Below are 15735 nucleotides of genomic sequence, written 5' to 3'. Positions count from 1 at the left end.
ATTATTTCATATTACATCTATATATTTTTTAAGTGGAGCACACTGTTTGGCAAGGATGCCTGTTTAACATTACAAAATCTGTAAAACATTTATTAATGTGGTAAAAAGTTATAAAACTGAGATGCACAATCACTTCAATATCAGGATCATGCATTAATACCCATTGTTTTTAATGTTTAAAGAAAATTAAAACACAAGAGGGACTGTAAATACTTTTAATGCCTATCAGTTCAGTTCAGTACAGTCGCTCAGTCGTGTCTGACTCTTTGCGACCCCATGAATCGCAGCACGCCAGGCCTCCCTGTCTATCACCAACTCCTGGAGTTTACTCAAACTCATGTCCATCAAGTCGGTGACACCATCCAGCCATCTCATCCTCTGTCGTCCCATTCTCCTCCTGCCCCCAATCCCTCCCAGCATCAGGGTCTTTTCCAATGAGTCAACTCTTCTCATGAGGTGGCCAAAGTATTGGAGTTTCAACTTCAGCATCAGCCCTTCCATTGAACACCCAGGACTGATCTCCTTTAGGATGGACTGACTGGATCTCCTTGCAGTCCAAGGGACTCTCAAGAGTCTTCTCCAACACCACAGTTCAAAAGCATCAATTTTTTGGCGCTCAGCTTTCTTCACAGTCCAATTCTCACATCCATACATGACCACTGGAAAAACCATAGCCTTGACCATACAGACCTTTGTTGGCCAAGTAATGTCTCTGCTTTTTAATATGCTATCTAGGTTGGTCATAATGCCTATAGCCTTTCCTAATTTTCATCCATGAAGTACCCTCAGGGGTAGACTAGAAGTAAAACCTTTACTCTTTCTTTCTTGATAAACAAGAAATCAAGCATTTCAATTCAAAGGAGATTATCAAATCATGGGCAAACAAGAGTACAGACAGGAAGACTAATGAAGATGCATTTATTTTCACTCTTTTTACATATGAAACTGGAATCTTGAAAAAAGAAAAATCTAATTAAGGGTATTTACACACTTACCTGTGATGGCTGAAGCCTGAGATTCTTGTTCAGTCAATATTGAATAACCTAGATAACCCAAATACTCCAGGCACCGCTGTACATCTAAATAGGTTGTGAGCCTAGGAAAAAGTTGAAAATGCAGGAAGTTTCTAAAAGAATATCTATTTTAAAAAATCACAACAGCTCAAATAGCTTTAACACCAGACTGAGATAATTTTTGTCAGACTGCTTTAATTTCCCATGTGCCCAACCATGGCTCTTCCTACTGTGACATTCTTAGGGTAGAGAAGAAAGAGGAAATGCAACATAAGGGGTGGAGGGGGTTCTTGTATCTACTCCATCGGCCTGGAAAGAGCAAAGCCACACAGACGAGCAGTGAGCACCAAGAGCACCCAGTGCTCTAGGCAAGATCTAAAGCACAGATATTTTGTTATCTGCTTCCCAAGTCACATACTGTACTGCAAATACTGGCTAGTTAAGGACTTAATACTGAAAGGGTTTGCAAAAGGTGCAAAACTAAAAGAATGAAAGGCACTTGAAATTAATTAGCCTTTCTTATGAGTTGAAAAAAAAGACCAGATCCTAGTGTTGAGAAAGTTATTCTCACCAAGGCTAAAGCATTAAATCATTATGCACAAGCAGAGGATTTTCCTATCGCCCTAGACAATAGGTCAACTTTGCTGTAACTAGACTGTAGACACCCTCACTAAGCCTGAGTGCATTCAAAGCAAACAACAATCCCTCAAAGTGTCTTCCACTTTGTAAAATATGCTCTCCCCACATTCCAAAAAATATGAGTTTCCCAGATGGTGCTAATGGTTAAGAATCTGTCTGCCAATGCAGGAGATAGAAGAGACTAGGGTTTGACCCCTGAGTCAGGAAGATTCCCTAGAGAAAGGCATGGCAACCCACACCAATATTCTTGCCTGGAGAATCCCATGGACAGAGGAGCCTGGCGGGCTACAGTCCATGGGGTTGCAGAGAGTCGGACATGACTAAAGTGACTTAACACACTCATATTCCAAAAATAAAAGGATTGTGCAGTAACAGTGATGATTTCTATTCCCTTAACCAAAAAAGTATCAAAACACAACATTGCAAATCAACTATACTCCAATAAAATTGTTTTTAAAGTATTAATGTTCAGTTCCATTTTGATATTACTATTTCCTTGGACATAATCCAAAAGCAACCACATCCCTTCCTGATAAATTTATAAACATCTATAGTTCATCTTAGAGATAGCAGTGGCACTATGTTAATAAATCCTGCTCACAGCTAAGATTGAAGCATTTCATAAGATCTGACAAATTCACAAAATAATGCATGTAATGCACCACAATTTCAAAGCAGCTGTAACTCTAGAGGAAAGAAGTGAGCTCTATACTCACGTCCACTGGGAAAGGAATCCCTGGTAGGTTATCCAGCCTTTTTCATTTGTACAAACTGTGTTATTCACATCTGGCCCCCAAGGTATGTAAGGGAAAACTTTAAACAAATCTTTAAGCTCATCAGGTGACAAAGCACAGTCTCTATCCTGAAGATACACAAGGAAGTATACATAATGTTTAGATATCTAAGAGGATAATTCCCGAACACAAGAGCCTCCTAATCTTGTAAAGCTATGCTTCCAAAAACCCATGAAAATAAATTTTACATTTTATCAAGAAAACTCCTTGCATGCATGTACAGAAACCTATGCAAGAATCTATCAGAAACTAGACCTTTTCATCTTGAGAAAATAATAAAGTAAATAAGAAAAAGTATTTTTGCTAGTTTTAAGAGCTTTTGAATAATTTTTGGCTCTGTGACATGAGCAGGGCTGGTGGTAAAGAATACGTCTGCCGATGCAGGAAGCGTAAGAGACATGGGTTTGATCCCTGGGTCAGGAAGATCCCCTGGAGAAGGAAATGGCAACACACTCCAGTATTCTTGCCTAGAGAACCCCTTGGACAGAGAAGCCTAGTGGGCTAGAGTCCATGGGGTCGCAAAAAGCCGCACATGACTGAAGCGACTTAGCACACATGACATGAGCACCCAATAGCTCAGGGAATAGAGCTATGTTATTCACAGAAAAACATTTTATCATATATCACAGAAAGCTGCAGCTGAAAGCTTACCAAATCATGCTTATCAAAAGTACTTTGGAGAAACAAATATGCGTGATGATTTAATTCAGTAGTGCAATCAGGAGGTATTTTTAGCCTGTTGAAAAAAAAAATAAAATCATTAATCAAATATTAAAATTTAATTTGAGAAATGAATATGAAATGGCAACAAGTTCTTTCTGTAAGATGAAAGCACTTACAGAATATGTTTGCTGCAGCCATTTAGACTTTCCCAGGGGAAGTCACTGCATTGCTATGGTAATCCCCAGAAGAGCCACAGTAGTGCTCCTTCCAAGGTGACACATACACTTTCTTAACTATCTGAAGGGCAAGTTGTATTAAAAAATGTACAGACAATACTGATTAAACTGTAATCAGTTTCTAGTACCTTCTCCTACAAACTAACTGTAAGTCAAAATTATGAGCTTTACACAGTATCAACATTGTAACGAGTTGAAAATGATGTGAAGAAATGTTATTTCTGCCTGATTTGATTTTTGACCCACCCTAAATTTGAATCAATAAACATTTATCAAATGCATCGAGATACTGGGGACATGAAAACATGACAGGCTCCCTACCTCTAAGGAACCACATTCAAGCTGGAGACAGAAGACAAGTAGATAATCTTACTATCTCAACAGAAAGAGGCAACCGCTAAGTGGGCAAACTACAGAAGCTAGGGGAGCTCTTGAGAAAGCAGACACCTTGGTCTGGGGATGGGAAGGTGTCAGCACTGCTGAGAGACACTGTCACTTGAACTGAGACTTGAAGGATAACAGACATGAATTGGGTTGGAGGGAGAAGGAGGAAGAATAAAAATACCGTGGGCAGAAGCCCAGGGTGGGAAATAATATCTGATTTGCGGACTAGAAGTAGTTTAGTATTTACTTCTAGAGTGAAGGCAGAGAATGAGTCAGAGCAGAACAGATCATGAATGACTTTCTATACCCGGTTAAGAAGCTTCAGCTTTATCCTGTCTTGAAGGCAAAGTGACATCGCAAAATCTGTGTTATGTACCTATCCTTCCACAATGTGAAGGACGGGAGTAGAGAGTTTAATGAGACTCAAGACGTGGCTCTAAAGGGGTTATTTTACAAAAAATTGAAGGTAGAGCGCACAAAGAAATTAAAAGAGATTTCAGTGTAAGTCACAAAGCCATAAAAGATGGCGTTTCCTTACTGTCATTCTTTAGAAAGCAATAAGCAACCTTCTACGTTCTGTAGAATTTATCTACCCACATAAATGGCACAGAAAAGAAAGCTTGATAAAAAGGTCTTGGGACAAATGCATTCATTCCATACATATTTATTGAAAAATCTGGGAAATTACTTAAGCGAAGTTTGAATAACTTTGACAAGGGGAGTTTCAACTTAGAATTGACTAGTGGACCAGGAATCCAACCAGAAAGTCTTCTGCTTCCTCAGTGATGGGGAAGGAAAAAAAACGACAGTTTTTCTGAACCCTTACAAGGAGAGCTAGCAGTACCATGCTAAAATTAAAAAAAGGAGGACATGAAGATCATGTGCTATTGAAAGAATGAAGAAAAACGGCAAAAGGCTCAAAGGCCAGATCCTGGGAAGTCACCTCCCTGAGAAGCCTACTTCCCTTGGGTACAGGAAAGGCATCCTACAGTAAGGCAGTCTCCTATTTCAGGATGATGCTGGGTTCATTGCTAAACAAACAGAGCTTAAACACATCACTATTTAAAGGAAAATAACCACAGAGAGACTGGTTGCTTAGGAAAAGTACTTTATCCTGAACTGAGAACAGGCTATAAAACTCAAAGAGGACAAAGACTAATGCTAAGAAAATGCTAACCAATGTATTTTTGACTCCTTTGATTCTAAAAACAAGTTCATCTAGCTTCTCTCATCTCCTTCCTCAATAAAATGAATTTAAAAGATAACTGTATTTCTCCATAAGAAGACCAAGAGGCTGAGCCATGCTATAAATCAGTGGATCTTAAGTGGGGATCATCTCACTCCCACGGGCACATTTCTGGCTGTCACGACTAGGGAAAGAGGTGTTGCTGGCATCTAAGGATGTGCTAATAAACATCCTGTAACGCATAGAACAGGCTCTACAATAATGAATTATCCGGTCCAAAATGTCAACAGTGCCGAGGTTGACAAACCCTGCTATAAACGGCTCTATAAAACTAAATTATTCCCAAGTAGCTCAAAACCTACTACCTACGTGCTAAATAAAACTTTAAAATACTGGCAAGTGAAATCAATTAGAAGCCAAAGGTACATACAAGGGGAATAAATATTCAGGTGTCAAATCCAGATCGTCATCATAACCAAATCGTCGAAGCACAGTCCAAGTAGTTTCATGTCTCCCTCTCTGAATAAAAAGTGTGTGTAAAAAAAGAAAACCTGAAATAAAATAAATTAGTAAATATAGCTGATGTGAAAATGGGTACAGGGTCACATGGGAGACAAGCATGTAACACACAATGGCAAGAGCTAGACTCACGAACATATGTGTACGAGCTGTGCATACTGAAGGTCAGATCAAAACCAAGTTCACGAGTGTCTCAAAGAGCTGATTTCAGAATCATTTCACATATACACCCAGGTCAGCAAAAGGTGGTACTGGATGAAAGGGCCAAAAACACATCCCAAGGTGTATACTGACATTCACAAAGTTATATGATAAAAACAAATGAAATCATTTTCTACATCTGTATGCTTATTTCTATAACAAGATAATTGATTTCTGATTTCACTGTGGCGCTATAACATATTTTACTTGGTACTTGGAACATTCGGTACTTGGTAAATTTGACTGGGAGATAAAATGTCTTCCTTAAAAACAATTTCTATTTAGAGGATGCTTATGAGTAATAAGAATTTTAAGATAAATTTGTTTCAGAATTCTTTTATCTTCAGAGGGAACTCTGCACTCTTGAAATCCAATAAATTTCCCTACCTCTAATTGATACTGACAGTGGAGGTAATTATCCCCACCGATGGCCTGCCTCTTCCAACTCTGAAACATCCAGGTTAGATTTTTAGGTACACTAGTAAATACAGACGTTTCCCTAAACATCTAGATAGCACTATAAAGACTGTTGCCTGCTGTCAAACTTTTAAAAGTTTGAAAGGGGGAGAAAAGCACCTTTCACCCACCTTTCAGCGTCAATCCACTGTCAGCCACACCATCACTTATATGTTTTCTGACCACATTTTTGACATCTTCCAGAGCTTGAGGGGCTAAGGGAGTGTTGAAACAAATTCTCTGGCAAGAGATATAAAAATAAAGTTAAAAACAAATCAGCATTAAAGTCACAAATACAAATATTAATCCACAGAGCAACATTAAGACAAGGAGTTGCAAGCAAAGGCAACAAATTCTGAATTAGGACAGCCTCTACTCTGTATTAAGTAAAGCATGTCAGACCAAGAAGGGCATGTTTTCCCTACCTTCCCCATCGAGTTCCTAAAACACAGAGCGCTTTGTTTAACTATGTTATACAAAACTGAGAAGTAAAAATAATTCAGAATTCAGACTTCAAGTCATTCTTAATACACCCATTGTACACTGTGAAATGACACTCTCTCAGAGTCCCCTCAACTCCTAAGCAAAAGAGATTTTATCCCATAGGTAGAGATTAAATAGCCTGATGTGAAAGAGAGATTTTACATGAGAGAGACCCATGTTTATCAAAATACCATTGGTCATGCCAATAAATTTTTTATAGCTTTTCTCAGCAAAAAAAAAAAAAAAAAAAATCAAGATATACAAATATCTGAAATAAAAGAAGGCTACCTGAAAGAAGTTGAGTTCAGCATCATTGAGTGTACCATCATTATCTTGATCGGATATTTTGAATATACGAGTAAGGGCTTTTATACAGGCTGGTTTCATCTGTAAATCATTGAGGAAAAATAAATTGTTTTAATGCAAATAGTTGGGATTTTAAAATACGATTTTCATAAATATACTGAGAATTCTGAATGTTTTCACTGTCAAATACATAACATCAAATATAAACAAAAATGAAAAATTAACTAAAGCAAAGCCACTTTTATCCTCAAGCCACTTTAAGTAAATGTGACAATATTTACTTAGACCAATAACTGGAATAGTTAAACTCTCCCTTCATGACCACATACCTCTGAAGATGAGCAAAAGAGAAATCCATCTTTAGAAAAAGTCATTCTTCCAGTCATTCAGAAGAAATGCCCTCTCTCATTCCATGAGCTGACTTATAAAACTACAGCAAAGGCTTTTTTCTCTCAACTTCTCTGATTTTTGACCTTCTAGCAGCAAAATAGACCAATACTTTGGCCACCTCATGTGAATAGTTGACTTACTGGAAAAGACCCTGATGCTGGGAGGGACTGGGGGCAGGAGGAGAAGGGGACGAGAGAGGATGGGATAGTTGGATGGCATCACTGACTCGATGGACATCAGTTTGAGTAAACTCCGGGAGCTGGTGATGGACAGGGAGGCCTGGCATGCTGAGATTCATGGGGTCGCAAAGAGTCAGACAGGACTGAGAGACTAACTGAACTGAACAGCAAAACAGGACCAAATGTTTCGATCTGTAACTTGTATTTACGTGTGTATGTATCGAAGCTGGGATATAAAATGTACTGCTTCCCAAGAAGATGACAAAACAGCACTGGTTGATGTGCAAAAGTTCTTTTTTTTACTACTTGCCTATTATGAGATAAGAATTATATTTTTTAAAACAAGAAATTTGCCTTTTGTGACTGTAAAACTTTTATAAGAAAAGCTGCTAGAAATGTATTTCAACAATTTTTATTTTAGGATTTATAATGGATAGAACAAATATTTGACTATTTAAAATAAGGCCCATGTGCTTCTAATTTGTATAACTGCTATAGGAAAATCATGGTCAACAATTCTAAGAAAATAAAACTTTCAGGGAGATCTTTGAACACTGCAAATATGGAGGGAGATATCTTATGGACATCTGAGTGCTAGAAATGAGATGGTGAAGTGAGAAAATGAATACTTGTTAGTTTATTTACTCCCATGATACAGCTATCCAGAGCAAGCAATGATGATGAGTTTTGGTCACACTATCATAACAAATCTAAATGCGTAAAATAATTTCTTTTAAAAATAGTAAAGAACAGTTATCTTCCAAAATATGCACAATTCCTCCTCCTTTTTTTTTGGTTTAAATAGGGGCTCTAGGAGAGCAATTTGATAGAGTAATAAAAAGCTGAAATCTAAGATATAAAGAGATTAGAAAGAACTGAGAAAAAGAAGTCAAACATTTAGGGAGCATGGTTAGGGATGTCTTTATAAAAGAATGCTAAATGGACTATAACCTATCACATCCATAATCATGAATAACTTTTTTTTAACATTTTTATTTTGTATTGGGGTATAACCAATTAACAATTTCGCTGATAGTTTCAGGAGAAAAGCAAAGGGACTCAGCCATACATATACATGTAATGGATAACTCTTTAAGTAAAAAAAGTTATTGCTTCTGTAAATATGATCCTAATATTAGATATTCAAGATTACTAAAGATCACATTATATTTTCTCTTTTTTTAAAAATCTGTTGCATAATAATCTAGATGTTTCAAAAAGGAGCAATAGGTAAAATGATGTAAAAACCAGAATCTAAAAATAACTTTTTATTTGCAAGTGTTTTTTCCTTATATCATAAAATGCTATGAAAAAAAATAAATAAATAAAATGCTATGTTAAAAAAAGTAACTGAAGAAAAATAAACAGTGATGCATTTTTCATTAAAGCTTGAAATGCATCAGAAGCAAAAGTGCTCTAAGGTACTGGCTCAACATGATATTTAAATATTAACCATCTTAAAATACAACACCAAAAAATGACTACTTCTTAAACACATTAAAAATTATACTTCAATAAAACTTAAAAATGTTGTTGTTTAGTTGCTAAGTCATGTCCAACTCTTTTGTGACCCCATGGACTAGAGCCCACCAGGTTCCTCTGTCTGTGAGATTTTCCAGGCAAGAATACTGGAATGGGGTGCCACTTCCTTCTCCAGGGGATCTTCCTGATCCAGGGATCGAACCCATGTCTCTTGAATTGGCAGGAGGATTCTTTACCACGGAGCCAGAAGGCAAGTCCCACCCCTCTCCAAAAGAGACAAATTCTACAGTAATAAAAATAAACTCACTTTGCATATAAGTAATCTAATCCTCACACAGATCTGTTTCATTATTAGGTAAGCAGAAGACTCCAGGGGTCATACAGAGTCCATCAACCACTGGAAACATATTTCCAGTTCGGGCTTTAATTATCTTGATTTGACCTACCTACCTCAATCTATGTTAAAAGCTTATGAATGTTATCTAAATAAAAGATTCTATTGTAAGTTTAGACTCAAGGCTTCTACTTGTATAAATCAAGGCATATAGTCTCTAAAAGTTACAGATTCTACCTTAGGTAGGTCTGCCTAAGAAATGACTAACAGATGGTAGTAAGTGTTTATTAGGGAAGGGAGGATTAGCAGATTAGCAGAACTAATAATAGGCCTAAGAAAAAAGCAGCAATTAGAGAACTGAGAACAAACTAACAGAGGGGATTCAATGTACTGCCAGGCTAAGCTCAGAGGTAAATCTCTATAGAACAAGACTGCCTACTGGACCACTAGGAAAGTTCCAGAACCTGTATTTTTAACAAGGACACCTACTGACTATTATGAGGTGAACTTCGGAAATATTGAATTAAGGGCAAGTTAGAAAGAAACATTTCAATTAAGAATATAAACCAGGATTAAGGAAGACTAAATCAGGGTCAGATTAAGGGATAACTCAGATTAATATTTATACCAGAGGTCAGCACGTTTATGGTAAAGCAATTAATAAAGACATAATAATAATGTCTAACAATAAATAAAGACATAGCAAATACTTTAGGCATTGGGGACCAACAGGCAAAATCAAGGACATCATGTAGGTACTTACACAGCAAAGAGATAACCAAATTTCCACAAAGTTTTTATTAATTAAATTTAAAATATAATAATAACTGAGTATACCTTTGCTCTATAGGTCTACTAATATTACAGAAGGATGGAATTCTTCTTGGAGGGATAACGATTGGCTTAGTTGGGGTTCAAAGTCAGTGTTCCCTATCTTGTAATAAACCATAATGGAATATCAGTTCAGTTCAGTCGCTCAGTCGTGTCCGACTCTTTGCGACCCCATGGATTATATAATGGAATATAATCTGCAAAAAATCCTACAAAAACAAAAAGACCACTATGATACATACCCAAAACTAACCCAGTATTATAAATCAACTATACTTTAAAAAAAAAAGCTAACTTTCCCTATCATGAAAATCAATTGCAGATATTCAGCTATTAATGCTGATTTGTAATGAGATTTCACATATTTCATCTACGAAAATGTCTTTTTGCACAGATAAACAATCCCAATAGTGACACTGATCCATAAACATATAACTTTCTTTGAAAACATTCATCACTTGGAAGGCATTTATAGAATTCTATTTGATTCTTTTCATGATATTTGCCTGTTAATCATATTAATCAGTTCCAACTGAAGGCTGGGTGGAACCTCCTCAACTGCATGGTCAAATGGATTAGGAAATAAGGAAACTTCCTTTGCATGTGCATGGAGGTCCAAAAAAAACTGATGCTGGAATTATAGCTCAGAAAATTTATCTCTTTTGCCATCTGAAGATCCACTTTTTTTCTCTTCTTGTTTTGGCATATGTATGTACTGGTAATAAAAAAACAAAATGCTACGGTACAGAGGTACATGGCACATGAGATGCTGCTGCCAAGTCTGAAGTGTGTCAGCGCAGTTCGCAGGGCGTAGAGCAGTGGTGTGATGACAGTTACCACAGACTAGCTCTGCTGCAACCCCATGGCCGCCTTCACAGCAGGAAAGCACAGACACACATGAGGGAATGAACATGGCTGTGCTACAATAAAGCTTACCTGTGAGCGATGAAATCCGAAGGCCATATAAATTTTCCCATATCTCAAAACATTATTCTTTTTGACTTTTTCCCCAATCATTAAAAAATGCAAAATGTATCTTAGCTCACAGGCTATATAAAAGCAGGTGGTGGTCGACAGATGAAGGGATAAAGTAGCTGTGGTACATATACATGATGGAATATTACTCAGCCATAAAAAGCAATGCATTTGAGTCAATTCTAATGAGGTGGATGAACCTAGAGTCTATTATACAGAGTGAAAGAAGTCAGAAAGAGAAAAACAAATATCATATACTAACGCATTTATATGGAATCTAGAAAGATGGTACTGATGAAATTATCTGCAGAGCAGCAATGGAGACAGACATACAGAACAGACTTATGGACGTGGTGGCAGGGGGGAAGGGTGGGATGTATGGAGAGAATAAGATGGAAACATACATGACCATAGTAAAATAGAAAGCCAATGGGAATTTGCTGAATGACTCAGGGAGCTCAAACCAGGGCTCTGTTGCAACCTAGAGGGGTGCGATGGGGAGGGAGGTTCAAGAGGAAGGGGGCATGTAAGTATCTGTGGCTGATTCATGCTGATGCTTGGCAGAAACCAACATAATTCTGTAAAGCTTCAATTAAAAAAAAAAAAAAAGAAAGCAGGTGGCAGGCCAAATTTGGCCCATGGGTCAGTTCTCCAACCATTCACCTATAGTACAAATTTTCCCTGAAAAAAATCTTTTCAGGAAGCTTTTTTCCCCCAGCCAACTTCTACTCTTTAAAAACTCAAAACAACAACAACAAAAAAAAAACTCAAAACAACAAAAGAAACAAATAACTCAATTAAGAGATGGATAAAATACTTAAATAGACCTTTCTCCAAAGAAGATACACAAATGGCTAATAAACACATGAAATGATGTGCAATATCATTAGCCATCATGGAAATGCAGTTCAAACTCACATCTACCAGGATAACTACAAACAAAGGCCAGGGGGAGGATAACAGGTGCTGGCAAAGATGTGGAGAAACTGGGACTTTAATTTTAGTGGTTCCTCAATATGAGTAAAACATAGAATTACCATGTGACCTAGCAATTCCACTGCTAAACAGACATTCAAAACGGGTTCAAAATTGTATGTGAGTGTTCTCAGCAGTATTCACAACAGCCAAACGGTGGAAGCAACCCAATTATCTACCAACCATTGAATGGATAAACAAAATATGCTATATCCATACAATGAAGTGTCATTTGACCATAAAAAGGAATGAAGTATTAGTAACGCTACAACATGGATGTATCTTGGAAACATTACACTACATGAAAGAAGCCAGACACAGAAGACCACATATTGTATGATTCCATTCATATGAAATGCCCAGAATAGGCAAATCCAGAGAGATAGAAAGTAGACTAGTGGTCGCCAAAAACTAGGGGAAGGGGGAGGAGGGAATGGGAGTGACTGCTAATGGGTACAGGGTTTCTCTGGGGGTGATGAAATGCTCTGAATCCAGACAGTGATGATGAACACACAACTTTGTGAATACACTAAAAATCACTGAAAAGAACAAAAAAGTGAACTTTATGGTATGTGAGTTATATCTCAATTTAAAATTTAATTTTGAAAGTCTATGGTGACTGGCAGTGGAAAGAACCAGAACGTGTGAAATTCCTTAAGTTTACTGACTTAAATAATTTTGCCTGTTACAGGTAATTAAAGAAAACAAACACCTTTACACTTTGGCAGAAAAATTCTATGGTAAAATATCGTTAAATTTTAGATATCTCATTAAGGAATTACTGTGTTTCTAAGTAAAGTGAAGTCGCTCAGTCGTGTCTGACTCTTTGCAACCCCAGACTGTAGCCTACCAGGCTCCTCTGTTCATGGAATTTTCCAGGCAAGAGTACTGGAGTGGGTTGCCATTTCCTTCTCCAGGGGATCCTCCCAACCCAGGGATTGAACCCAGGTCTCCCACATTGCAGGCAGACGCTTTACTATCTGAGCCACCAGGGAAGCCTAAACTATGGAACAAGAGGGAGTATTCCAATTGTATTATATATTGTATCCATGTCAAATAATTAAACAAGTTTTTCGATTGTATGTGTTATTAAGCTAGTGGATTTTATAGTCGCAAAGCAAACAGACCATTAGTTAAGTCTTTGGACTTTTTGTTGTTTCGGTTGCCAATTCTTCTGTTTGTTTTAATTACATTTCTTAAAATAGTATTCGACCTGACATATTATTCTGAGCATTAAATCTGACTGTCTTTGAAGAAAAGTATCTAGGAAATACAACAGTTTAATAAGCAATAAATTTAAATTTCAGCAGTTTATATGAATACTTAAGAGTGACTAACCATCAGTATCATGATGGAGTTGCTACCTACACATCCCAGTCCTTACTAACATGGTCTGATGGGATGGAGGGTTTACCTCTTTCTCCTCTGGGCAGTACAGGGGCCCTGTAGGATGAAGAACTGCTTTCTGTGCATAATAGAAGAGCTCTGATATGTTCTTCAGGTTTTTTGCTGAACACTGAAAAGAAAATTTTAAATGCTTCACTCAAAGCAATTCAGAGAGAGCGAGCTAAAAACATTAAAAAAAATTTTTTTTAACTATCAAGATTCCTTGAAGAAACTGAAAAAATGCATTTTTCTTACTGGATATCACCATATGATTGTCTACAAAGAGCTCAGAGGCCAATCCCAAATTCTCTGTTTTATTTGATTTACGTGACTTCACAAACAGGAAATTTACTCCACCCCACATCTTCCCCCATCTCCTATTCTGAACCTCAATTTAGTGAGAATTCACCAATCGTAAATTTCAAAATCAAATGAGAAGGCATACCTCCACACAGGTTTCTATTTCTGTGTATTGGTTCATAATAGGAAGGATGGTCTCCATACTGCTATATTCCACCAGGTCAGATTTGTTGCCAACCAGTATCAAAGGCAGCCTGAAATAAACAGGGCACATGGTAATAATAAGGAAGGCAAAAGACATGAGACTTTATTTTAATGTACATTATAACCTGGTAAAGTACAGTGATAAAGTAATTGAAGAGGGCTAACTATACATGGTAATCAGGGAACAATCCCTCTGACAAGGTGGCATTTGAGTCAAGAAGTGAAGGATGAGATGGAATCTGTCAGGTGAAGAGCCTGGAAAGAGCTGGCTGGGACAAGGGGGACAGCATGTGGAAAAGCTCCAAACTGAAGAAACATCCCCATGAGTCCGGAGAACAGAAAAATGCCAGAGCGGTTGAGGAGTACTAGTCAAAGGGGAAGACATATGAAGTGGAGCTGGAGAGAAGAGCAAAGGCCAGATGCAAAGGACTTTACAGCTATAGTAAAGAGAGTGTGTTTTAAGTGTAAAATGGGAAGCCACAGAAGGGTTATAAGTAGGTGAATGACATAATCTGACAGACATTTTTAAATGCACTCATTTGTTATCTTTTAGAGATACATATCGAAATAGTTATATGGTATGATGTCTGATTTGTTCAAAATGATCCCAAAGGGAGGTGTGATAAATGAAACAACACTGGCCATGAGTTGTTGATTGTTGAAGCTGGATGATACAGAGGGATTCATTATACTGTTCTCTCTACTTTTGAATATATTTGATTTTTTTTCAATAATAAAAAAGTTCTTTTAATGTGGTATCCTGGATTAGCATAGTGAAGACAGAGAGGAAATTTTCAGATTTGAGATGTATTTTTGAAATAGAACAGATAGGAGCAATGGTAGATTAGATATGGAGATTGAAGGAAAACAGAAATCAAGAAAAGTACATAGATTTTTTTGGCTGGAAGAAAGGAGTAGATTTTTTTTTTCCCATTTTTAAAGTTTTAATTGAATTTGTTACAATACAGTGCTTCTGTTTTATGTTTTGGTCCTTTGGCCCAGAGGCATGTGGGATCCTAGTTCCCCATACTGGAAGGCGAAGTCCCAACCACTGGACCACCAGGGAAGTCCCCACAATGAACAGATCTTTTGAGACAGAAAAGACAGAGAAATCTGTGGGTGGGGGCAGCGGGGAATAGGCAGGGAATAAAGAATTTTATTTTCAATAAATTAAATCTGAAAGGCCTATCAGAAATCTGAATGGGGATTACCAAGGAGAACTAGCCCAGAGGAGAACAATTATTTGTACAACCCACAAGAGAGCTTAAAGAGAAGGCAAATCATCTAGCTGGGACTCCAGATTGTAAAAGAAACACTTGCAGGCACTTATTTAACCACCTAGTGTGGTTATTATGTGTAAAAGGACTGGCCCACTACAGAACCCAAACATAGATTGTTAATAGAGCCAGGAGAGTTCCCAAAAATGCACTGCTTTACAACCAAAGGTGTGCTCAGAATAATTTACGGATCTTAAAAAAAGAAAGCACACAAGTCCAAGCCCTACTCCAAATGTACTAATCCTAAAACTCAAACAGTAGAGCAAAGGCATCTATATTGTTGTAAGGTACCTCAGGTGACAGTGATGGGCACATCTGACTAAGGACCACTGTGATAGTGGTCCACAGAAGTCCTAGATAAGAACATGTGTGTAACAAATATAAACCTAAGGTATGAGGCCCAGGAAAGAAGGTACTGGGAATGTGTGAAGTCCATACATTAATGAAACAGACCACCTTGGAACAAATCCACCACGAGAGAAATAAACATGCTCCTATGACTCAGGGAAGGGTAAGGGTACA

General features: G+C 37.4%; 1 protein-coding gene across 13 annotated transcripts in view; it reads right to left on the bottom strand.

The window, feature by feature from the left end:
* Positions 1-15735, bottom strand: part of RHOT1 (ras homolog family member T1) — a 61552-nt gene that overhangs the window by 20159 nt on the left and 25658 nt on the right. For all 13 annotated transcript variants that reach the window (XR_006271804.1, XM_043480555.1, XM_043480579.1 and 10 more), the window contains exons 7-14: positions 13878-13986; positions 13461-13562; positions 6863-6961; positions 6223-6331; positions 5346-5466; positions 3098-3182; positions 2369-2514; positions 996-1096 (exon numbers count right to left, since the gene is read on the bottom strand). Coding sequence is in view for 12 of the 13 variants with exons in the window: in XM_043480555.1 (XP_043336490.1) it covers positions 996-1096; positions 2369-2514; positions 3098-3182; positions 5346-5466; positions 6223-6331; positions 6863-6961; positions 13461-13562; positions 13878-13986 (872 nt within the window). In the remaining variant the exon portion in view is untranslated. The remainder of the gene's footprint in view (positions 1-995; positions 1097-2368; positions 2515-3097; positions 3183-5345; positions 5467-6222; positions 6332-6862; positions 6962-13460; positions 13563-13877; positions 13987-15735) is intronic.

This window comes from Cervus canadensis, chromosome 1 (genome assembly GCF_019320065.1).
Source record: "Cervus canadensis isolate Bull #8, Minnesota chromosome 1, ASM1932006v1, whole genome shotgun sequence".
Taxonomy (NCBI): Eukaryota; Metazoa; Chordata; class Mammalia; order Artiodactyla; family Cervidae; genus Cervus; species Cervus canadensis.
This window is presented reverse-complemented; position numbering and strand designations above follow the sequence as displayed.